General features: G+C 51.9%; 2 protein-coding genes and 2 non-coding genes across 7 annotated transcripts; all 4 read right to left on the reverse strand.

Moving 5' to 3' along the window:
* Positions 1-2472: 2472 nt before the first annotated feature.
* Positions 2473-8267, reverse strand: LOC101796317 (antigen-presenting glycoprotein CD1d). 3 transcript variants are annotated; one of them, XM_027473222.2, is made up of 6 exons: positions 8006-8267; positions 6601-6858; positions 3257-3538; positions 2889-3173; positions 2655-2751; positions 2473-2569 (listed from the first exon to the last, which is right to left on the reverse strand). In XM_027473222.2, the coding sequence occupies exons 1-6, from the start codon at positions 8250-8252 to the stop codon at positions 2563-2565; spliced, it is 1176 nt and encodes a 391-aa protein (XP_027329023.1). In that variant the 5' UTR covers positions 8253-8267; the 3' UTR covers positions 2473-2562. The 3 variants fall into 3 exon arrangements, with proteins under 3 accessions (XP_027329023.1, XP_027329024.1, XP_027329025.1); XM_027473223.3 differs by having other exon boundaries at positions 3257-3521; positions 8006-8191; XM_027473224.2 differs by lacking the exon at positions 6601-6858.
* LOC113839676 (U1 spliceosomal RNA) lies at positions 6413-6574 on the reverse strand. The gene has a single exon (XR_003492237.1). It is a non-coding gene; the product is annotated as a U1 spliceosomal RNA (small nuclear RNA).
* A 5593-nt stretch (positions 8268-13860) lies between the features above and the next one.
* LOC113845764 (antigen-presenting glycoprotein CD1d-like) lies at positions 13861-19428 on the reverse strand. 2 transcript variants are annotated; one of them, XM_072026516.1, is made up of 6 exons: positions 19167-19428; positions 17761-17952; positions 14645-14926; positions 14277-14561; positions 14043-14139; positions 13861-13957 (listed from the first exon to the last, which is right to left on the reverse strand). In XM_072026516.1, the coding sequence occupies exons 1-6, from the start codon at positions 19411-19413 to the stop codon at positions 13951-13953; spliced, it is 1110 nt and encodes a 369-aa protein (XP_071882617.1). In that variant the 5' UTR covers positions 19414-19428; the 3' UTR covers positions 13861-13950. The 2 variants fall into 2 exon arrangements, with proteins under 2 accessions (XP_071882617.1, XP_038022336.1); XM_038166408.1 differs by having other exon boundaries at positions 17761-18018.
* Positions 17572-17734, reverse strand: LOC113839679 (U1 spliceosomal RNA). Its single transcript, XR_003492240.2, has one exon. It is a non-coding gene; the product is annotated as a U1 spliceosomal RNA (small nuclear RNA).
* Positions 19429-21707: the final 2279 nt, after the last annotated feature.

Genomic DNA, 21707 nt, shown 5'->3' on the forward strand with positions numbered 1-21707 from the left:
CAGTGGAAAATTCCACTAACTTTTCATATTCAAAAGTGATTGTGTAGGTGTGACAGTGGCATAGCAGTGGGAAGTATGTTAAGAAGATAATGGGAAGGTCCTGCTGTCTCAAAATTAGGAGGATAGCTAAGAAAAACAGGATAAGCAGTGGGAAATCAGTAAAAACAAAAAACCACGGGCCCTCTAGTCAAGAGAAAAGAAGAGAGACCCCACACTGGAGCAGGGACATAACTGTGAAGGGGCAGTGGAAATGAAGTGTTACTGACATGCGGAAAACGGCCTCCACAATCAGTCAGCTTGTAAAGTAGGTACGTTTATTCAGCCTGGACAGCATGGGGGGAAGTCCCACCAAAGTCGTGCACACCACAACACGGCAGCTTGCCTTGGTTATATGCAGTAAAGTGACATACGCATGAAGTTCCCCAATGCTCCTATACATATGCGTGACCTATACTTACTTCATATTAAAATTAGTTCCAAGAAGGCATTTCCACAAACTCCTCCCATCTGCACTTGCGCATTGCCTCCTGCTGGTGGTTGCCGGGAGTCATCGGGATGAAGGCTGATAACTCTTCATCACCTCTAGTTGACCCCCTGCCTTTGTGCAGACTCAGCTGCTCCTTGGCTCTCGTCCAAACCACAGGGTTGGTCTCAGCCGGTTCTCGAGACAGGTTCCCTGTTTTTGTCAGGAACCATCCTTTGTGAGGGGCCCCAAGACTTCTTGTTTTGCTTAATTTGCACAGTAGTAAGCAAAGACATTAAGCAACATCTATTTTTAATACAATAATCTAGGTATTCATTAGTCAGCATCCTGTCTACTAAGATCCCCTTAGCTCCCTCTCTCACTGCGGACTGATTGCAGCCCCCATGCCCTGCTTGGGGGGACGATGTAGAAGAGGCTAGATGGGGACGGAAGGTGTTTTTAGTTTGCTTTTGGGCAATAAACTATGTTATTGCCAAGTTTGTTTTACCTGTGACAATAATTGGTGGGTGATCTCCTTGTCCTTATGTCACCCTTAAACCTTTTCCATTGTATTTTCTTCCTTTCTTTTTTTTTTTTTTTTCCTTGAGGCGGAGGAGTGAGAGAACAGTTGTGGTGGAGTTCAGCTGCCCATCAGGGTAAAACCACGACAGGTGACAACCCCCTGGCTCCCCATGCTGGCTCCAAGCAAGGATGAGTGCAGGACAGAGCAGGGCTCTGTAGGGCAGAATCGACCCTGGCACCACCATTGCCTTGAGGCATTTCCATTCTCCCAGGATAGTAGTCACCCCTAAAACAGCTCCTGAACCCCAGGGGACTAGGTGTCTGTGCTACAGGGTGGGCTGGATCGCAACATGCTCATACCCAGTTACTTGTTTCCTTACTTCCTTTTGTATGTTCACGAGAATAATAAATAGTCTAATGGTTTTATTCTATTCTCATTTTTGTCAGTGCTGGGGCGGGTGAGTCCAAGGGCCATTTCAGCCTTGTGCCATGGGATGAAGCCATGGGTACACAGCAGAAAGGACAAGGGGAAGAGGAAAGGAGCTGCAGGGACAGCCTAGGGTCATGTGGGAGACAGCAAAGGGACACTGTGGGATGAGAAAATGGCCAGGGCTGGGAATGTGCAGCGCAGGAAAAAGGACACTGGGGGTAGGGAAAAGGGGCAGGTATGGCATAGGAGCACTAGGTTGAAGAAGGGGCACAGGGACAAGGCTGGAGACACAGGACAGGGTGGGGACACATGGGGAAGGGTGACAGGAGAGGGGTGCTTTGGGATATGAAGGGACTATTTTGCAGCATCAACCCTCCCCATCACCTGGGGGTAACCCCCCCCATCACCTTGAGTTATCCAACTTTTGTTTGCCAGCCCCCGGCGTGTGTTGGCATCCTGCCTGGTCATGGGCCATGTTTTCTGTCCCTGGCAGGCGTGTCCTTTGCTGCCACTTGTGCCTGGAGCTCCCCACATCGTGTGGCATAGACCTCTTCATCCACTGCAGCCCTGGGACTAAACCATGGAGATTGATTCTGACTGGAACATCTCACTGGGTAGGTGAACCTTGATCCCACTGCCTAGCCTTACACCTGGGCTCTTTGCCCTTCCAAGCTGGGTACTGGCCCCATACGTATTTGTCAACATTCCTGGATCCCAGGGACCAAACCCTGGTTCAGAGATGCTGATGTGCTCCTGAAGGGGTTGGGGTAGGGGGAGGCGATAGCCGCCCCCCTATGCTGGCATTGCTCCTCTGTCTTGGGTTGGTGTTGACGGAGTCCTGCCACTTTATGGGGAGCCAGGTGCCCCCGGGACAGGGGCATAGGGCCGGGTACTCACTGTCAGTCTCAGGAGGCTTCCCTTCACTTCTCCCAGTGGTGAGGAGTGTGGGCCCTGCACTGCGCCAGGGCTCTGCCTGGCCCGCCCAGGGTGGGACAGAGCTGTGTGGTGCCAAGTGTTCCTTGGCACTTGTCACAGCACATAGTGGGGTACTGCAGGCTCGAGGGTTTAAAATAGCAGTTTATTATCAGGAAGTTGAGGGGATTGGCATGGCCTCTGAGTCTCCCTGGGGCTGGTGCATCCCACGCTCTCAGCACCTGCAGGAGAGATGGCAGTGAGCAGGGCCAGTTGAGAGTTCTCAACCCCTTCCCCAAGCACCATGGCCTGGCAAGGAGATCTCACCTGTGCCTGTAGTACCAGACGGTCGCAATGCAGGCCGCAGCCACAGTGAGCAGCACCACAACAGCAACACCAATGCCAAGGGCCCCCTTGGAGCTGCCTGAAGGAGAAAAGAGAGAGTGGGGCTGCAAGTGCATAGGTGGCCACGGCCAGAGTTGCTGTTGGAGCTGGGCTCACCGTCTCCTGTACTGGGCTCTGGGTCACTGCCTACACCACATCACTGTGGGTGGTACTTACCCCAGGGGATGAGGAGGCTGTGGGTACCCAGGCTGCAGTGGCGCACGCGGCAAGCGTAAGTGTGCCCATCGTCGGGGGCCACGATGAGGGTGCTGCGGAGCTGGTAGGTGAGGTCAGCATTGGGCAGGATGGTGCTGGTGTTGAGTCCTGGGCCCGGCGGCACCTCCTGGCCATCCCGCAACCAGGCCACACTGATGGGTCGCGGGTAGAAGCCAGTGACACGACAGACTAGCAGGAGCTGAGCTGGGTCACGCATGTGGGCAAAGACAGTGGCCACAGGTGGCTCTGGGGGACAAGAGTGAAGGAGTAAGGGGAGCCCCAGTGGAGGAGCTTTGAAGTGGGCCGTACTGGGGTCTGGGTGTTCTCACCTCGTCTCTCCAGAGCCGCCCTGCCATATTCAATGAATCTCTTCATGTGGTCAATGCAGGTGAAGTTGAGGAGGTACTGCAGCGATGCGGAAAAACCAATGAAACTGCTGAGCTCCCTCTGAACATTCACTGCCAGCTCATTCTCCTGCCACCTCTTCCAGTGGCTGCTGTCCACATCAAAGCTGACGAAGCTGTGAGCATTGTAGGCAAGACGGTAGAATTTTGTGGAGGAGCCGTTGGGGTGCAGTTCACAGCCCATCCTGCACTGGAACACAAAAGGGTCTGGAGGAGGGGGTGGGTATCAGGAGTGCATCTTGAGCTGGAGCCAGAGCTTGAAATAGCAGTTCAGCATTCACTTCTTTGGGCACAGGCCTTACCCCAAATTATTCCCGCATGTCACTGCTCATTGTGCTGGGTGGAACTGCTCTGAATGAGAAACCTGACTGTGAGCCCTGGAGCTCGTTCTCCTCAAGCCACTTGTTCCTGCAGCTGGGTCAGGAGCACAGCAAAGGGGGAACCACCACCTTGGGAGCATGACAGGACATGGGGTGCAGGTGTGTGGCTGTGGTAACAGGGGTGGTGCCACTCTGCCTTGCACCCTGCCCATAGGACACCAGCATTGGAATGGCGTGCAGAGCCAGGCACTTGCTCTGTGTCCCATCCCACAAAGGAGAACAGAGAGGGTTGACCTTATACTCCATAGTCTTGGAGGACTTCGCTGGTGGGATTTGGGGTGACCAGAGAAGAATATGTGGGCTCACATAAGGGCATAAGAGGAGACACAGCCAAAGATGGACTCAGTGATGCTTGTGGATGCCTTCCAACTACCACTTCCACTGTGGATTTTCTGATTCTTTGATTCTCTGATTCTAAAGGTTATGTTGGGAACCAGGACATCTTGGTGCAGGACAGGTGGTTCAGGGGGCTCATTGCCGCAAGATAGGGCCTATCACCTGCTCTCCTGCTCGCCCTTGGTTAGGGAAGCAACTGACAGTGGTTCTGAGCTCCTACTCACAGCTTTGTGCCTGTCCTCAGTGTTACATATGGAGTGGTAATTCGTGTTGAGAAAATGGATGATATTAATAAAGAAGGGGGAGATTTGGGAATGTGGCCATGGGGGTTGGAAAGCCCCGTGGTTGAGATAACATTAGACTCTTAACGACGAGGTCATCAGGAATATAAAGGAGTTTGGAGGGAACAAAGAAGGGTGATTCAGGAGACTCCATGCAGTCTCCGGTTTCTTGTTCTCCATCTGGTTTCTTGTTCTCCAGCCATTAAGGCATGGAAGTTTCTGGGTGTTTGCTGTTGTTGTTGCATTCAAAGTTGTTTGACCAATGAAAAGTTGTTTTGAAAAGAACTGCTATGGAGAGAAGGGTATAAGAGGGGAGCCTGTCCTCAGAATAAAAAAGGCAACATGATGTAATGAAGTTATGTCATCAGTAAAGAAGCAGGAAAAAGACGTGAGGAGGAACAGGCTGGCAGAATGGAGACCAGGACGGGAACAGGCACTTTGATTGCCTCATGAAGATAGGTTCGGCCAGACAGCAAATCGCTCAGAGGAGCTCGTGCAGAAAGTCGCTGGAAATGGGCGCACTGGAGCTGGAAAGAAGCTCAAGCTGAGAGAAGCGGACCCGTGCACACAACTGCCCCTCGCTGGTCAGCAGTTGCGCATTATGGGGAATCATACGTCCTTAGGAACAAAGACTGTCCTGGTAACCTTACAGCTCATTCTCCTTGTTAACAATCGGACAGTTTATGAGCCTGAAATAAGGGACCAAATTAATGTCAAGGTTTTGGACTGCAACTAAAAATGGCAAGGTTGCAGTGGGATTGCTCGGCACCTGGCGAGCAGTCTCTGAGGCCTGAAAGAGCCCTGTGGGACCACAGTCAGAAACGTGTGGTTTGCCAGACAGTGAGGGAGCTGCGGGCTCCTTTACTGATCCAACTGCTATGCCATGGGCCCCTCTGCTGCTACAGCCATCTCAGGCCTTTGCTGTTTCGCCCCCGGCTGACCTGGACGTGCCTTTTGACCCAGGCCTCTTGGCCTTCACAAGGAGATGGCTATGCTTTTCTTCGATCCAGGAAGAACGGGACACATAAGGCCCGAAGGCCGAGTTGCTTGACAACTTAAAGCAAGATTTATTGTTCAAAAGGAGTGGAAAATGGAGACTGTAAGTTATGGAACTTAAAGGATTGCTTGTTACCTTTCCTGATTGTACGTATGTATAGGCATACTTGTGTTTAGTATGTTAAGCAATGTTCTGTATATTTAGAATGTCTGATGTTCGTGTGTGCGTGTTGGTGGAGCGTAGACTCCCCGCACACCCACAGCTGCTTACTTGCCTTTTATACCTTTTAGAAAGATTTGTTTTATAAATATTACAAAATTCAGATTGAGTTGAGACCTCATTTATAACATCAGGATACTTACAGAATCATAGAATCACAGAATCATTAAGATTGGAAAAGAGCTCCAAGATCATCTGGTCCAACCATTCCCCAACCACCAATATTATCCACTAAACCATATCCCTAAGTCCAACATCCAGGCTTTTCTTAAGCAACCCCAGCGATGGTGACTCCACCACTGCCCTGGGCAACCCGTCCCAGTGCCTGACTGCTCTTTCTGAGCAGAAATGTCTCCTCATTTCCCACCTGAACCTCCCCTGGAGCAACTTGAGGCCATTCCCTCTGGTCCTATCGCAAGTTACCTGTGAGAAGAGGCTGACCCCCAGCTCCCCAAACCTTCCTTTCGGTCAGCTGTAGAGAGCAATAAGCTCTCCCCTGAGTCTCTTCTTCTCCACACTAAATAATCCCAGTTCCCATGTGACTTGTGTTCCAGGCCCTTCACCAGCTTTGTAGCCCTTCTCTGGACACTCTCCAGTGCCTTGATGGCTTTGTTGTAGTGAAAGGGCCCAGAACTGAACACAGAATTTGTGGTCCGGCCTCCCCAAAGCAGGGTACAAAGGGACGATCACCTCCCTGCTCCTGCTGGCTATGCTATTCTTTATACAAGCCTGGCTGCTGTTGGCCTTCTTGGCCACCTGGGCACACTGCCGGCTCATGTTGAGGTGAGCATCAATCAGCACCCCCAGATCCTTTTCCTCGGCACAGCTTTTGAGCCACTCTGCCTCAACCCTGCAGCACTGCAAGGGGGGCAGAGAGTGTGAACTCATGCCTGCACTACCAGAAATTATGCAATCGAGTTTCCCTCATTTGTGGAAATCGCAGTGATTAGCACACCCAAAGTGCAGGGGATGAGCCTCACCCTGGGAAAACCACTGCCTGATCATGGTACCTTCCCTGCCATTTAAGTAAGAAAAGGAGGATCACCCAGTACTCACAGGGAATCTGGTACAGCCTAGCTTTGTCCTGCAGTATCTGAATGTAGTTGTACAAATAGATCCTGAACATATTTTGCAGATTTTCCCACTCGTCTGCGGGCAGGGCTGGGGAGACCCATGGTTGGAGGTAAATGATTTCCCGGGTGTATTTCTGCAGGGCAGCGATGATGATGTCCTCCAGGGTGGCCCAGCCTGAAAGTTCCACCGAGTTGCTATTGTAGAAGGTACAGCTATGGAATAGGTGGAGTTTCTGAGAGCCTGTGGGGTGACAGAGAAGAGAAGGTTGTGCTGAGGAGCACGAGGGTGAAGGAGATGGGCAGGAGGCCCCAGGAGGAGGAGTGGCCCACAGGGTCCTCAGGGATGGGCAGAGTGAGATGGGGAAGGTGGGAAGGGCAGGGGAAATCCCCTTGTCTAGCTGCTTTCACACAATTTGCAATTTCCTTCCACTGCCTCGAAGAGCCTCTCTTTCTGCTTCTCCTCTAATTCCCTTTTTACCCCTTCACCACCCTGATGTGACCACCTGAGAGCTATCACTTGGCTGTGTGGAGGGGACAGCAGGGGTGATCTGGTCTCTGGCTGGGAACAACAGTTCCACCAGTTCACGTGGGGATCCAGGTCCGGCAGAGACCTGCTCACAGTGCAGGAAATCTTCTCAAAGGGGAAGTGGGGGAGGCGAATTTCGCCTAGATTTGTGGTGGGGGGGGGTGCTGAGCAGCACTCGTGGGAAACTGAATCGTGACAGGAGGCAGGAGAGCAAGTCCAACACTCACACAGTGACTCCTGTCATGCTGAATGAAACCCTGAGAACTAATGGCACAAAGCAAAGCCTGGATTGGGGCAGTAAGAGCCCCCCTGCCTGGAGTGCAATAAGTACCTGATCCCAGCATGGAAAATGCAGGCTGGAACAAAGCTGGAGGCTCCTTGCGGCTGCAAAAGAAAGCTTTCACCGTAGGGGAAGCATGCAAAGGATCCAGCAACCTTTCAATGGTAAAAGAAATGATCCCACATGCTCAGGGCAGTGCCCAGGACCTGCTTAAGCAGTTAGAGCCCAGTGCAGGGCTGTTGTGCCATGAGGGGAAAAGATACCCTCCCACGTGCGCCCATGAACGGCCAGGAGGAAAAAGGCACGTTTGGGGACACTCCATCACCCCAAGCCTGTCTGGGAGTCCTTGGCCCTTGTGCTGGAGCTATCAGCACTGGTCTGGTCAGGATGGTGCAGGGCAGTGAGCCCAGAGCTGGACATGGGAGCAGAGGGGGTGGGCAGAGATAGGGCACCTTTGGATGCTGCACCTAAGTGACGGGTATAATCTCCCCATGCACCTTCATGTCCCTGGGCCTCACCCCCTGCCACCCCTGTACAGACCCACAGTAGAGAGAACGGAGCAGATAGGAGTGTGCCACTTACCCTCTGGGTCTGCCCACATCCCAGGAAGGATGAAGAGAAGAAGGCAAGGGAACTGCATGCTGCCAGTGGTGAAGCCCCAAGCATTCAGAAGTGGGTGCAGCACGAGGCGAAAAGGGCTGCAGGAGCCGCAGCTGCACACTTCTTTCTGTTGCTGTTCTGCCTGGGCAGTTCCAGCAGTGCTAGTCGTATCAGCAGCCAATGGGGTCTGCACTGCGGTTTTGGGGTGGTCCTGGCATACTACGGTCATTCAGGAGGATGTGGTGGAAGGCTGGCCCAGGGCTTTGAGTAGTGGGGGGAAATCCAGTGGGTTAACCCTCAAGGCTGCAAGACCCAGGGAGATGTCAGGTGAGCATGTAATAGGGTTTATGCTGCAATGTCTGTAATAGGGTTTACCCTGCAATGCCCTTGCAGAGAGCACTGGGGTTGTTCTGACTGCCCTTCCTGGTAGCACATCACTCAGAGGCAGGGTCCAGCACAGCTCTTTTCCAGACATCAGCTACATTGTGGGGGTGACTGTCCCCTGCCTTTCTGTCTTTTGTAAGGGCAGGAGATGGGCAAGGGGGCAGCAGTAGGGCATGGAGGAGATTTGGACCCCAAACCAGCCCAGAGAGTGAGTGATAGCAAGTCCCACAGCACGAGCAGCTTTGCACCAACTGGAAACATCTTCCTGTGTTGGAGGTTGGAGATGTCACTTGGGTCCTTCCCTCTCTCTTCACCCTCTACAGCCAAACAGCCCTAAATCCCTTCATCTTTCCCTGTTTTGTGGCTATCCCTGTCCCGAACCCATTCAACATGGTCGCACCAGTTTTTCACTACCTTTCTTCAGGGTCCAACATTGGTCATAAATGTGCCAGAGTAGGTGGTGGAGGTGGAAATTGCTTCTTCAGACATGCCAGAAGAGGTTGGCTGCTGTCCAGGAAACAGACTACTCCTCCTGGTGCCATGACATAGAGTCTCTGCCATGTACTGGGGATTTTCCTGTGGGGACCCTGCAAGGGGGAAGACACTTGAGAGTCACTTATTTTTGCAGTAGAATGTGTTTTTGCAGTGGAAAATTCCACTAACTTTTCACATTCAAAAGTGATTTTGTAGGTGTGACAGTGGCATAGCAGTGCAGAGTATGTTAAGAAGATAACGGGAAGGTCCTGCTGTCCCAAAATTATTCAGGTAGTTCACATACCTGCGGCTATGACAGTTGTCTCTACTACTGAGGTTTATGAACAGCTGTTATTCTCGTGACATTTGTGTACTGTTGCCTCCTTAAAATCCTGTGGGGAAGCCAGGAGGTGTCGTATATCATTGTCCTTCACACAACACGGCACACCCCACATCACACAGCCCAGGAAGACCCCTGAGCCATGTGTGAGGGACAGAACCTCCCGTCCCAGGAGCTAGGGTCCAGGACTTGGACTTGCTCCTTCATCAAACAAACCAAGGACTTCACTCACCATCAGAGTCACATGCACAGTGCCTTTGACTAGCTGTAATTGTGGCCTCCCGTTATCTGCTCTAACAAGCCCATGGAGATGCTTTGTCAGTAAAAGCCCACATGGAGACCCATTAGAACTCCAGAACATTTCCACGTTTCCTTCTGAAATCTTTTCCAACAGTTCGTTCCATAACCTCATTCTCCTTTCACTACCTAAGGTTCATGGACTCAGCACCAAATATACCATGAGGTTCATTACAATTCACCAATTTTCATCAAGTCTTCAAGACTTGCACAGTTAATTAATGAGGTTTCAAGAGCGTAATTAAATGGGAAATTTTCCATGGGCACTTGTTAAAAAGGATTTTCCATAATTAAGCTTTGTTGTTTTTTGTTGTTGTTGTTGTTGTTGTTTTTGAGTTGTGAGAAGAATTGATAGCACCATTCTCCAGTTGACATTGATCCAATGTGTCTCCTAAAGAGGTCTAGATAAATAGGAAAAGCAGTCCCATAAGGTCCTACATACACCCACATACTTAACTTTTCCTTACATGAGACTTCTCCACTAAAGGCTACAGCAGGATGTTAAAGCTCTTTTACACCAAGTCCTATCTGCTTTCCTCAGACAACTGGCTACACACAGAAACAGAAGTTGGTGGGAGTGGGGGAGGGAGGAGAGAATGGATCATTTTATTTCTATCGTGTATGTGGGGAGGATTGTTGATTTTGTTTTGTGTTGCTTTATATATCATACTTATATGTATATATATATATATATATAAATTACTGCGAGTCAAATTTAAGTAGTTGCCTCCAATGAGGTGCACATTCCACAAGGGATGACTGCACACAAAATGTTTGACATAGATAGATTGGAAATGATAAATACAAAGGCAATTACAGAGTTGGCTATAGGGATGATAAGAGAGGCTACTGAAAGATGAGCATGCTTAAACTCCCTGAAGTTCCTAGAATCAACTGGATATATGAGAAGTGAACAAAGAGCAAGAGCAAGCGGAGGGGTGTGGGGTTTGCTACACAGCTGAACTCCACAGCTGCTCTCTCAGTCCTCTTCCTCAAAGGAGAAGAGGGAGAAAATACCATGGAAAGGGTTCAAGGGTTGAGATTAGGACAGGAAGATCACCCACCAGTTATGGTCACGAGTAAAACATGGATTAGATATTGTTTAAGAATGCAATAGTTGTGAAGCATTTAAGAAAGTAGTAATTGTGTGGAATATGTTTTGTAATAATATAGTGAAGGGATGAGGGGTGGAATGTGTGTAAATTGTCCTCTTTGTCAGTGTTGTGATGATATGTTTATTTTGGTGGGGGGAATTTTTTATTTTATTATATATATATATATATATATATTTTTTTTTTTTTTTGAGGGAACAAAGCCTTGTGAAGATTGTAATGATCACAGTGTAAGAGTATATTGTGATAGTTCTTAAATATGCTCTTCACGGAGGCGAGGAGTGGAATGTATTGGGTTTATGTGGCAAGGTTTTGGTAGCAGGGGTCTGCAGTGGTGGTCTCTGAGAAGACTACAGAAGCTGCTTCATGTTAGATAAAAGCCAGTTTCAGACAGCTCCAAAAGGGACCTGCTGCTGTTGGTTGCACCTCTGTGAGAGCATACTTAAGAAAGGGGGAAAAAAAAAAAAAAAAAAAAAAAAATGCTGCGCAATAGCAGCTAGGAGAGTGAGGAGTGATAAACAGCCCTGCAGCCACCAAGGTCAGAGCAGGAAGGCATGAGGTACTCCAGGCACCAGAGCAGAAGTTCTGTGGCATGTGGAGAGGCCCCTGGTGGAGCAGGCTGTCCCCCTGCAGCCCATGGGTCCCACATGGAGCAGATCTGCACGCTGCAGCCCATGGAGGAGCCCCCGGTGGAGCAGGTGGCTGTGGCCTGTAGGAGGCTGCGGCCCATGGAGAGCCCCCACAGGAGCAGACCCCGGGACGGAGCTGCAGCCCGTAGAGAGGAGCCGACGCAGGAGCAGATGATTTGGGACGAACTGCCTCCTATGTGGGACCCAGTTTGGAGCAGTTTGCTCCTGACAGATGGACGCCATAGTACGGAGACATACTGAAAAGTTCTTGAAGAGCTATTCCCTGTGGGTAGCCCATGCAGGATCACTTTAGGCAGAACAGCATCCCATGGGAGAGACCCCACACTGGAGCAGGGGCATAACTGTGAAGGGGCAGTGGAAATGAAGTGTTACTGACATGCGGAAAACGGCCTCCACAATCAGTCAGCTTGTAAAGTAGGTTCGTTTATTCAGCCTGGACAGCATGGGGGGAAGTCCCACCAAAGTCGTGCACACCACAACACGGCAGCTTGCCTTGGTTATATGCAGTAAAGTTACATACGCATGAAGTTCCCCAATGCTCCTATACATATGCGTGACCTATACTTACTTCATATTAAAATTAGTTCCAAGAAGGCATTTCCACAAACGCCTCCCATCTGCACTTGCGCAGTTCCTCCTGCTGGTGGTTGCCGGGAGTCATCGGGATGAAGGCTGATAACTCTTCATCACCTCTAGTTGACCCCCTGCCTTTGTGCAGACTCAGCTGCTCCTTGGCTCTCGTCCAAACCACAGGGTTGGTCTCCGCCGGTTCTCGAGACAGGTTCCCTGTTTTTGTCAGGAACCATCCTTTGTGAGGGGCCCCAAGACTTCTTGTTTTGCTTAATTTGCACAGTAGTAGGCAAAGACATTAAGCAACATCTATTTTTAATACAATAATCTAGGTATTCATTAGTCAGCATCCTGTCTACTAAGATCCCCTTAGCTCCCTCTCTCACTGCGGACTGATTGCAGCCCCCATGCCCTGCTTGGGGGGATGATGTAGAAGAGGCTAGATGGGGACGGAAGGTGTTTTTAGTTTGCTTTTGGGCAATAAACTATGTTATTGCCAAGTTTGTTTTACCTGTGACAATAATTGGTGGGTGATCTCCTTGTCCTTATGTCACCCTTGAACCTTTTCCATTGTATTTTCTTCCTTTCTTTTTTTTTTTTTTCCTTGAGGCGGAGGAGTGAGAGAACAGTTGTGGTGGAGTTCAGCTGCCCATCAGGGTAAAACCACGACAGGTGCCAACCCCCTGGCTCCCCATGCTGGCTCCAAGCAGGGATGAGTGCAGGACAGAGCAGGGCTCTGTAGGGCAGAATCGACCCTGGCACCACCATTGCCTTGAGGCATTTCCATTCTCCCAGGATAGTAGTCACCCCTAAAACAGCTCCTGAACCCCAGGGGACTAGGTGTCTGTGCTACAGGGTGGGCTGGATCGCAGCATGCTCATACCCAGTTACTTGTTTCCTTACTTCCTTTTGTATGTTCACGAGAATAATAAATAGTCTAATGGTTTTATTCTATTCTCATTTTTGTCAGTGCTGGGGCGGGTGAGTCCAAGGGCCATTTCAGCCTTGTGCCATGGGATGAAGCCATGGGTACACAGCAGAAAGGACAAGGGGAAGAGGAAAGGAGCTGCAGGGACAGCCTAGGGTCATGTGGGAGACAGCAAAGGGACACTGTGGGATGAGAAAATGGCCAGGGCTGGGAATGTGCAGCGCAGGAAAAAGGACACTGGGGGTAGGGAAAAGGGGCAGGTATGGCATAGGAGCACTAGGTTGAAGAAGGGGCACAGGGACAAGACTGGAGACACAGGACAGGGTGGGGACACATGGGGAAGGGTGACAGGAGAGGGGTGCTTTGGGATATGAAGGGACTATTTTGCAGCATCAACCCTCCCCATCACCTGGGGGTAACCCCCCCCATCACCTTGAGTTATCCAACTTTTGTTTGCCAGCCCCCGGCGTGTGTTGGCATCCTGCCTGGTCATGGGCCATGTTTTCTGTCCCTGGCAGGCATGTCCTTTGCTGCCACTTGTGCCTGGAGCTCCCCACATCGTGTGGCATAGACCTCTTCATCCACTGCAGCCCTGGGACTAAACCATGGAGATTGATTCTGACTGGAACATCTCACTGGGTAGGCGAACCTTGATCCCACTGCCTAGCCTTACGCCTGGGCTCTTTGCCCTTCCAAGCTGGGTGCTGGCCCCATACGTATTTGTCAACATTCCTGGATCCCAGGGACCAAACCCTGGTTCAGAGATGCTGATGTGCTCCTGAAGGGGTTGGGGTAGGGGGAGGCGATACCCGCCCCCCTATGCTGGCATTGCTCCTCTGTCTTGGGTTGGTGTTGACGGAGTCCTGCCACTTTATGGGGAGCCAGGTGCCCCCGGGACAGGGGCATAGGGCCGGGTACTCACTGTCGGTCTCAGGAGGCTTCCCTTAATTTCTCCCAGTGGTGAGGAGTGTGGGCCCTGCACTGCACCAGGTCTCTGCCTGGCCCGCCCAGGGTGGGACAGAGCTGTGTGGTGCCAAGTGTTCCTTGGCACTTGTCACAGCACATAGTGGGGTACTGCAGGCTCGAGGGTTTAAAATAGCAGTTTATTATCAGGAAGTTGAGGGGATTGGCATGGCCTCTGAGTCTCCCTGGGGCTGGTGCATCCCACGCTCTCAGCACCTGCAGGAGAGATGGCAGTGAGCAGGGCCAGTTGAGAGTTCTCAACCCCTTCCCCAAGCACCATGGCCTGGCAAGGAGATCTCACCTGTGCCTGTAGTACCAGACGGTCGCAATGCAGGCCGCAGCCACAGTGAGCAGCACCACAACAGCAACACCAATGCCAAGGGCCACCTTGGAGCTGCCTGAAGGAGAAAAGAGAGAGTGGGGCTGCAAGTGCATAGGTGGCCACGGCCAGAGTTGCTGTTGGAGCTGGGGTCACTGTCTCCTGTACTGGGCTCTGGGTCACTGCCTACACCCCATCACTGTGGGTGGTACTTACCCCAGGGGATGAGGAGGCTGCGGGTGCCCAGGCTGCAGTGGCGCACACGGCAAGCATAGGTGTGCCCATCGTCGGGGGCCACGATGAGGGTGCTGCGGAGCTGGTAGGTGAGGTCAGCATTGGGCAGGATGGTGCTGGTGTTGAGTCCTGGGCCCGGCGACACCTCCTGGCCATCCCGCAACCAGGCCACACTGATGGGTCGCGGGTAGAAGCCAGTGACATGACAGACTAGCAGGAGCTGAGCTGGGTCACGCATGTGGGCAAAGACAGTGGCCACAGGTGGCTCTGGGGGGCAAGAGTGAAGGAGTAAGGGGAGCCCCAGTGGAGGAGCTTTGAAGTGGGCCGTACTGGGGTCTGGGTGTTCTCACCTCGTCTCTCCAGAGCCGCCCTGCCATATTCAATGAATCTCTTCATGTGGTCAATGCAGGTGCTGTTGAGTAGGAGTTGCAGTGTTGCGGAAAAGTCGGTGAAGCTATTGAACTCCTGCTCAATATGCACTGCCAGCTCATTCTCCTGCCACCTCTTCCAGTGGCTGCTGTCCACATCAAAGCTGAGGAAGCTGTGAGCATTGTAGGCAAGATGGTAGAATTTTGTGGAGGAGCCGTTGGGGTACAGCTCACAGCCAGTCTTGCACTGCAACACAAAAGGGTCTGGAGGAGAGGGTGGGTATCAGGAGTGCATCTTGAGCTGGAGCCAGAACTTGAAATGGCAGTTCAGCATTCACTTCTTTGGGTACAGGCCTTTCCCCCTTCCCTCTGCACCCCAAATTAGTCCCGCATGTCACTGCTCATTGTGCTGGGTGGAACTGCTCTGAATGAGAAACCTGCCTGTGAGCCCTGGAGCTCGTTCTCCTCAAGCCACTTGTTCCTGTAGCTGGGTCAGAAGCACAGCAAAGGGGGAAACACCACCTTGGGAGCATGACAGGACATGGGGTGCAGGCGTGTGGCTGTGGTAACAGGGGTGGTGCCACTCTGCCTTGCACCCTGCCCATAGGACACCAGCATTGGAATGGCGTGCAGAGCCAGGCACGTGCTCTGTTTCCCATCCCACAAAGGAGAACAGAGAGGGTTGACCTTATACTCCATAGTCTTGGAGGACTTTGCTGGTGGGATTTGGGGTGACCAGAGAAGAATATGTGGGCTGGCATAAGGGCATAAGAGGAGACCCAGCCAAAGATGGACTCAGTGATGCTTGTGGATGCCTTCCAACTACCACTTCCACTGTGGATTTTCTGATTCTTTGATTCTCTGATTCTAAAGGTTATGTTGGGAACCAGGACATCTTGGTGCAGGACAGGTGGTTCAGGGGGCTCATTGCCGCAAGATAGGGCCTATCACCTGCTCTCCTGCTAGCCCTTGGTTAGGGAAGCGACTGACAGTGGTTCTGAGCTCCTACTCACAGCTTTGTGCCTGTCCTCAGTGTTACATATGGAGTGGTAATTCGTGTTGAGAAAATGGATGATATTAATAAAGAAGGGGGAGATTTGGGAATGTGGCCATGGGGGTTGGAAAGCCCCATGGTTGAGATAACATTAGACTCTTAACGACAAGGTCATCAGGAATATAAAGGAGTTTAGAGGGAACAAAGAAAGGTGATTCAGGAGACTCCATGCAGTCTCCGGTTTCTTGTTCTCCAGCTGGTTTCTTGTTCTCCAGCCATTAAGGCATGGAAGTTTCTGGGTGTTTGCTGTTGTTGTTACATTCAAAGTTGTTTGACCAATGAAAAGTTGTTTTGAAAAGAACTGCTGTGGGGTGAAGGGTGTAAGAGGGGAGCCTGTCCTCAGAATTAAAAAGGCAACACGATGTAATGAAGTTATGTCATCAGTAAAGAAGCAGGAAAAAGACGTGAGGAGGAACAGGCTGGCAGAATGGAGACCAGGTTGGGAACAGGCACACTGATCGCCTCATGAAGATAGGTTCGGCCAAACTCGGCAAATTGCTCAGAGGAGCTCGTGCAGAAAGTTGCTGGAAATGGGCGCACTGGAGCTGGAAAGAAGCTCAAGCTGAGAGAAGCGGACCCGTGCACACAACTGCCCCTCGCTGGTCAGCAGTTGCGCATTATGGGGAATCATACGTCCTTAGGAACAAAGACTGTCCTGGTAACCTTACAGCTCATTCTCCTTGTTAACAATCGGACAGTTTATGAGCCTGAAACATGGGACCAAACTGAGGTCAAGGTGTGGGACTCTGCAACTGGAAATGACAAGGTTGCAGTGGGATTGCTCGGCACCTGGCGAGCAGTCTCTGAGGCCTGAAAGAGCCCTGTGGGACCACAGTCAGAAACGTGTGGTTTGCCAGACAGTGAGGGAGCTGCGGGCTCCTTTACTGATCCGACTGCTATGCCATGGGCCCCTCTGCTGCTACAGCCATCTCAGGCCTTTGCTGTTTCGCCCCCGGCTGACCTGGACGTGCCTTTTGACCCAGGCCTCTTGGCCTTCACAAGGAGATGGCTATGCTTTTCTTCGATCCGGGAAGAACGGGCTACACAAGGCCCGAAGGCCGAGTTGCTTGACAACTTAAAGCGAGACATATTGTTCAAACGGAATGGAAAATGGAGACTGTTAAGTTGTGGAACTTAAAGGATTGTTTGTTACCTTTCCTGATTGTACGTATGTATAGGCATACTTGTGTTTAGTATGTTAAGCAATGTTCTGTATGTTTAGAATGTTTGATGTTTGTGTGTGCGTGTTTGTGGAGCGTAGACTCCCCGCACACCCAGAGCTGCTTACTTGCCTTTTATACCTTTTAGAAAGATTTGTTTTATAAATATTACAAAATCCAGATTGAGTTGAGACCTCATTTATAACATCAGGATACTTACAGAATCATAGAATCACAGAATCATTAAGATTGGAAAAGAGCTCCAAGATCATCTGGTCCAACCATTCCCCAACCACCAATATTATCCACTAAACTATATCCCTAAGTCCAACATCCAGGCTTTTCTTAAGCAACCCCAGCGATGGTGACTCCACCACTACCCTGGGCAACCCGTCCCAGTGCCTGACTGCTCTTTCTGAGCAGAAATGTCTCCTCATTTCCCACCTGAACCTCCCCTGGAGCAACTTGAGGCCATTCCCTCTGGTCCGATCACTAGTTACCTGTGAGAAGAGGCTGACCCCCAGCTCCCCAAACCTTACGCTATTCCTTATACAAGCCCGGATGCTGTTGGCCTTCTTGGCCACCTGGGCACACTGCCGGCTCATGTTGAGGTGAGCATCAATCAGCACCCCCAGATCCTTTTCCTCTGCACAGCTTTTGAGCCACTCTGCCTCAACCCTGCAGCACTGCAAGGGGGGCAGAGAGTGTGAACTCATTCCTGCACTACCAGAAATTATGCAATTGAGTTTCCCTCATTTGTGGAAATCGCAGTGATTAGCACACCCAAAGTGCAGGGGATGAGCCTCACCCTGGGAAAACCACTGCCTAATCATGGTACTTTCCCTGCCATTTAAGTAAGAAAAGGAGGATCACCCAGTACTCACAGGGAATCTGGTACAGCCTAGCTTTGTCCTGCAGTATCTGAATGTAGTTGTACACATAAATCCTGAACAGATTTTGCAGGTTTTCCCACTCGTCTGCGGGCAGGGCTGGGGAGACCCATGGTTGGAGGTAAATGATTTCCCGGGTGTAGTTCTGCAGGGCAGCGATGATGATGTCCTCCAGGGTGGCCCAGGCTGAAAGGTCCACAAAGTTGCTATTGTAGAAGATAAAGGTTTGGAATAGGTGGAGTTTCTGAGAGCCTGTGGGGTGACAGAGAAGAGAAGGTTGTGCTGAGGAGCACGAGGGTGAAGGAGAAGGGCAGGAGGCCCCAGGAGGAGGAGTGGCCCACAGGGTCCTCAGGGATGGGCAGAGTGAGATGGGGAAGGTGGGAAGGGCAGGGGAAATCCCCTTGTCTAGCTGCTTTCACACAATTTGCAATTTCCTTCCACTGCCTCGAAGAGCCTCTCTTTCTGCTTCTCCTCTAATTCCCTTTTTACCCCTTCACCACCCTGATGTGACCACCTGAGAGCTATCACTTGGCTGTGTGGAGGGGACAGCAGGGGTGATCTGCTCTGTGGCTGGGAACAACAGTTCCACCAGTTCATGTGGGGATCCAGGTCCAGCAGAGACCTGCTCACAGTGCAGGAAATCTCAAGGGGGAGTGGGGGAGGTTTACCTAGGTTCACCTAGGTTTGTGGTGAGGGGGGCTGCTGGGCAGCACTCGTGGGAAACTGAATCGTGACAGGAGGCAGGAGAGCAAGTCCAACACTCACACAGTGACTCCTGTCATGCTGAATGAAACCCTGAGAACTAATGGCACAAAGCAAAGCCTGGATTGGGGCAGTAAGAGCCCCCCTGCCTGGAGTGCAATAAGTACCTGATCCCAGCATGGAAAATGCAGGCTGGAACAAAGCTGGAGGCTCCTTGCGGCTGCAAAAGAAAGCTTTCACCGTAGGGGAAGCATGCAAAGGATCCAGCAACCTTTCAATGGTAAAAGAAATGATCCCACATGCTCAGGGCAGTGCCCAGGACCTGCTTAAGCAGTTAGAGCCCAGTGCAGGACTGTTGTGCCATGAGGGGAAAAGATACCCTCCCACGTGCGCCCATGAACGGCCAGGAGGAAAAAGGCACGTTTGGGGACACTCCATCACCCCAGGCCTGTCTGGGAGTCCTTGGCCCTTGTGCTGGAGCTATCAGCACTGGTCTGGTCAGGACGGTGCAGGGCAGTGAGCCCAGAGCTGGACATGGGAGCAGAGGGGGTGGGCAGAGATAGGGCACCTTTGGATGCTGCACCTAAGTGACGGGTATAATCTCCCCATGCACCTTCATGTCCCTGGGCCTCACCCCCTGCCACCCCTGTACAGACCCACAGTAGAGAGAACGGAGCAGATAGGAGTGTGCCACTTACCCTCTGGGTCTGCCCACATCCCAGGAAGGATGAAGAGAAGAAGGCAAGGGAACTGCATGCTGCCAGTGGTGAAGCCCCAAGCATTCAGAAGTGGGTGCAGCACGAGGCGAAAAGGGCTGCAGGAGCCGCAGCTGCACACTTCTTTCTGTTGCTGTTCTGCCTGGGCAGTTGCAGCAGTGCTGCTGGCATCAGCAGCCAATGGGGTCTGCACTGCGGTTTTGGGGTTTTCCTGGCACACTACAGTCATTCAGGAGGATGTGGTGGAAGGCTGGCCCAGGGCTTTGAGTAGTGGGGGGAAATCCAGTGGGTTAACCCTCAAGGCTGCAAGACCCAGGGAGACGTCAGGTGAGCCTGGCCTGTGGTTGTCTGTAATAGGGCTTACGCTGCAATGTCTGTAATAGGGTTTACCCTGCAATGCCCTGGCAGAGAGCACTGGGGTTGTTCTGATTACACTTCCTGGTAGCACATCACTCAGAGGCAGGGTCCAGCACAGCTCTTTTCCAGACATCAGCTACATTGTGGGGGTGACTGTCCCCTGCCTTTCTGTCTTTTGTAAGGGCAGGAGATGGGCAGGGGGGCAGCAGTAGGGCATGGAGGAGATTTGGACCCCAAACCAGCCCAGAGAGTGAGTGATAGCAAGTCCCACAGCACGAGCAGCTTTGCACCAACTGGAAACATCTTCCTGTGTCGGAGGTTGGAGATGTCACTTGGGTCCTTCCCTCTCTCTTCTCTCTCTACAGCCAAACAGCCCTAAATCCCTTCATCTTTCCCTGTTTTGTGGCTATCCCTGTCCCGAACCCATTCAACATGGTCGCACCAGTTTTTCACTACCTTTCTTCAGGGGTCCAACATTGGTCATAAATGTGCCAGAGTAGGTGGTGGAGGTGGAAATTGCTTCTTCAGACATGCCAGAAGAGGTTGGCTGCTGTCCAGGAAACAGACTACTCCTCCTGGTGCCATGACATAGAGTCTCTGCCATGTACTGGGGATTTTCCTGTGGGGACCCTGCAAGGGGGAAGACACTTGAGAGCCACAGGAGACACACAGAGTGCAAGGGGCAGCAGGGCACGACGGGCAGCAGGTGACAAGGGTGTTCTCTGGGGAGCCCCAGTACATCCTGCAAGCCCTTAGTCACTTTTGCTGGCAAAAGGTGCTGCAACAGACTGGGGTCAACCTGCTCAGGTAGAAGAGGGTGAACAAGCAGGGAAAGGACATCCCAGAAAATGATGCTGGGAGAAAACATATGCATGAGGCCTCAAGCCTTGTCCTTGTGTCTCCCTCTCCTTACTCATGGCATCCCATCTCCATCACTGTGGGCTACGTTAGCTCCAATAGAGGTGATGACACCTTTGGTATTTAGTCCCAAGAGGATAACAACTTCCAACCTCCTGGCCCTGTACTAGGAAAGAGCTGCTATGGGGTACCCTGCACCCTCTGAATGCAAAGACAAGGGCTACCTTCCATGCCACCTGCTTGACCCTGGGCTGCCCAGGGAAGAGGTGACAAGCATCTCCAGGCTGCCCAACAGCTGTTGGGTTTGGGCCAGATGCAGGCTGGAGGAAAGGGATCCTCCAGGAGCTCTTCTCTGAGGTTCAGGTCTCCAGCACCCCAAGTAGAGACAGCCCCCACCCCCATTGTGGCTGAGCCAGCTGATGACAAAGCACTATGCAGGTCCATGGGAAGACCATTCCCCGCTATCATAGGACCTCTGGAGTGGCAGTACTCAGCTGGGCAGGATCCCAGAGCTGGGATGGGGATGGGGCACCTTTGGCCATGACCCATTAGCTCCAATGCATGTACCACAGCTCCCATTGCCAGGAAGCTGCAGTAAATGAGCACACGCCATTTCCAGGGATTCTCCTTCCATGCCATAGTCAGTCAGGCCACCTCTCTGCTTCCCTGCACCCCACAGTGCTGTGGAGCTCTGACTCTCCCCTAAACACCCACCAGGAGAGGGCTTGTGGCTGGGCTGCAACCTGGTGCTCCCCTTCCCTTCCCACCATCTTTGGCAGGGAAACCTGCTCCCCCTCCCCAGCTACCACCAGGGTTTGGGAATGGAAATGACAGGAGCCACCCCCCCCTCTCCACTCCATCTCTCCATTGCCACCAGCATTCAGTCACAGTTCAGCAGAGTTGCCAGGCCCCGGGAGAACAATGGCAGGATGGGGGCAGCACCAGGAAGGGGTGGCAGAGTGTTTCTGCTCAGGTTTGGGTACCAGGTCTTCAGTCAGTGTTTCACAGCACCTGGTGGGTGCTGGCTGTAGGGATGACAAATTCCCTAGGCCCAACCTTACCTCCACAATGTGCACTACCCACTCATTGATCCTCCCCAGCTGCCCCCTAGCAGGTCCCCTCACACTGCAGTTTCTCTTCTGCTTTCGTGGTGGGTGGGGAGGACCACACTGGGGTTGAAGGCAGAACTGAAACCACAGCTAAAGGGAAGCTGGAGATAGAGCACTCTGATAACGTCCAAGCACAAGTAGGGCCAGGGTGTCCGCCCCCTATCCTGATGCAGTGTGTCCAGTTAGCCCTCCAAGCACA

The sequence above is a fragment of the Anas platyrhynchos genome, chromosome 21, assembly GCF_047663525.1.
Source record: "Anas platyrhynchos isolate ZD024472 breed Pekin duck chromosome 21, IASCAAS_PekinDuck_T2T, whole genome shotgun sequence".
In the NCBI taxonomy this organism is placed as follows: domain Eukaryota; kingdom Metazoa; phylum Chordata; class Aves; order Anseriformes; family Anatidae; genus Anas; species Anas platyrhynchos.

Coding starts and splice junctions, on each gene's coding strand:
- LOC101796317 (XM_027473222.2), bottom strand. CDS start 8,252: ATGACCGTAGTATGCCAGGACCACCCCAAAACCGCAGTGCAGACCCCA. Junction 6,859..8,005: donor GATGTGGGCAGACCCAGAGG/GTAAGTGGCACA, acceptor GTCACCCCACAG/GCTCTCAGAAACTCCACCTA. Junction 3,539..6,600: donor TAGGCTGTACCAGATTCCCT/GTGAGTACTGGG, acceptor CCCCTCCTCCAG/ACCCTTTTGTGTTCCAGTGC.
- LOC113845764 (XM_038166408.1), bottom strand. CDS start 19,413: ATGACTGTAGTGTGCCAGGAAAACCCCAAAACCGCAGTGCAGACCCCA. Junction 18,019..19,166: donor GATGTGGGCAGACCCAGAGG/GTAAGTGGCACA, acceptor GTCACCCCACAG/GCTCTCAGAAACTCCACCTA. Junction 14,562..14,644: donor GGCGGCTCTGGAGAGACGAG/GTGAGAACACCC, acceptor CTTGCCCCCCAG/AGCCACCTGTGGCCACTGTC.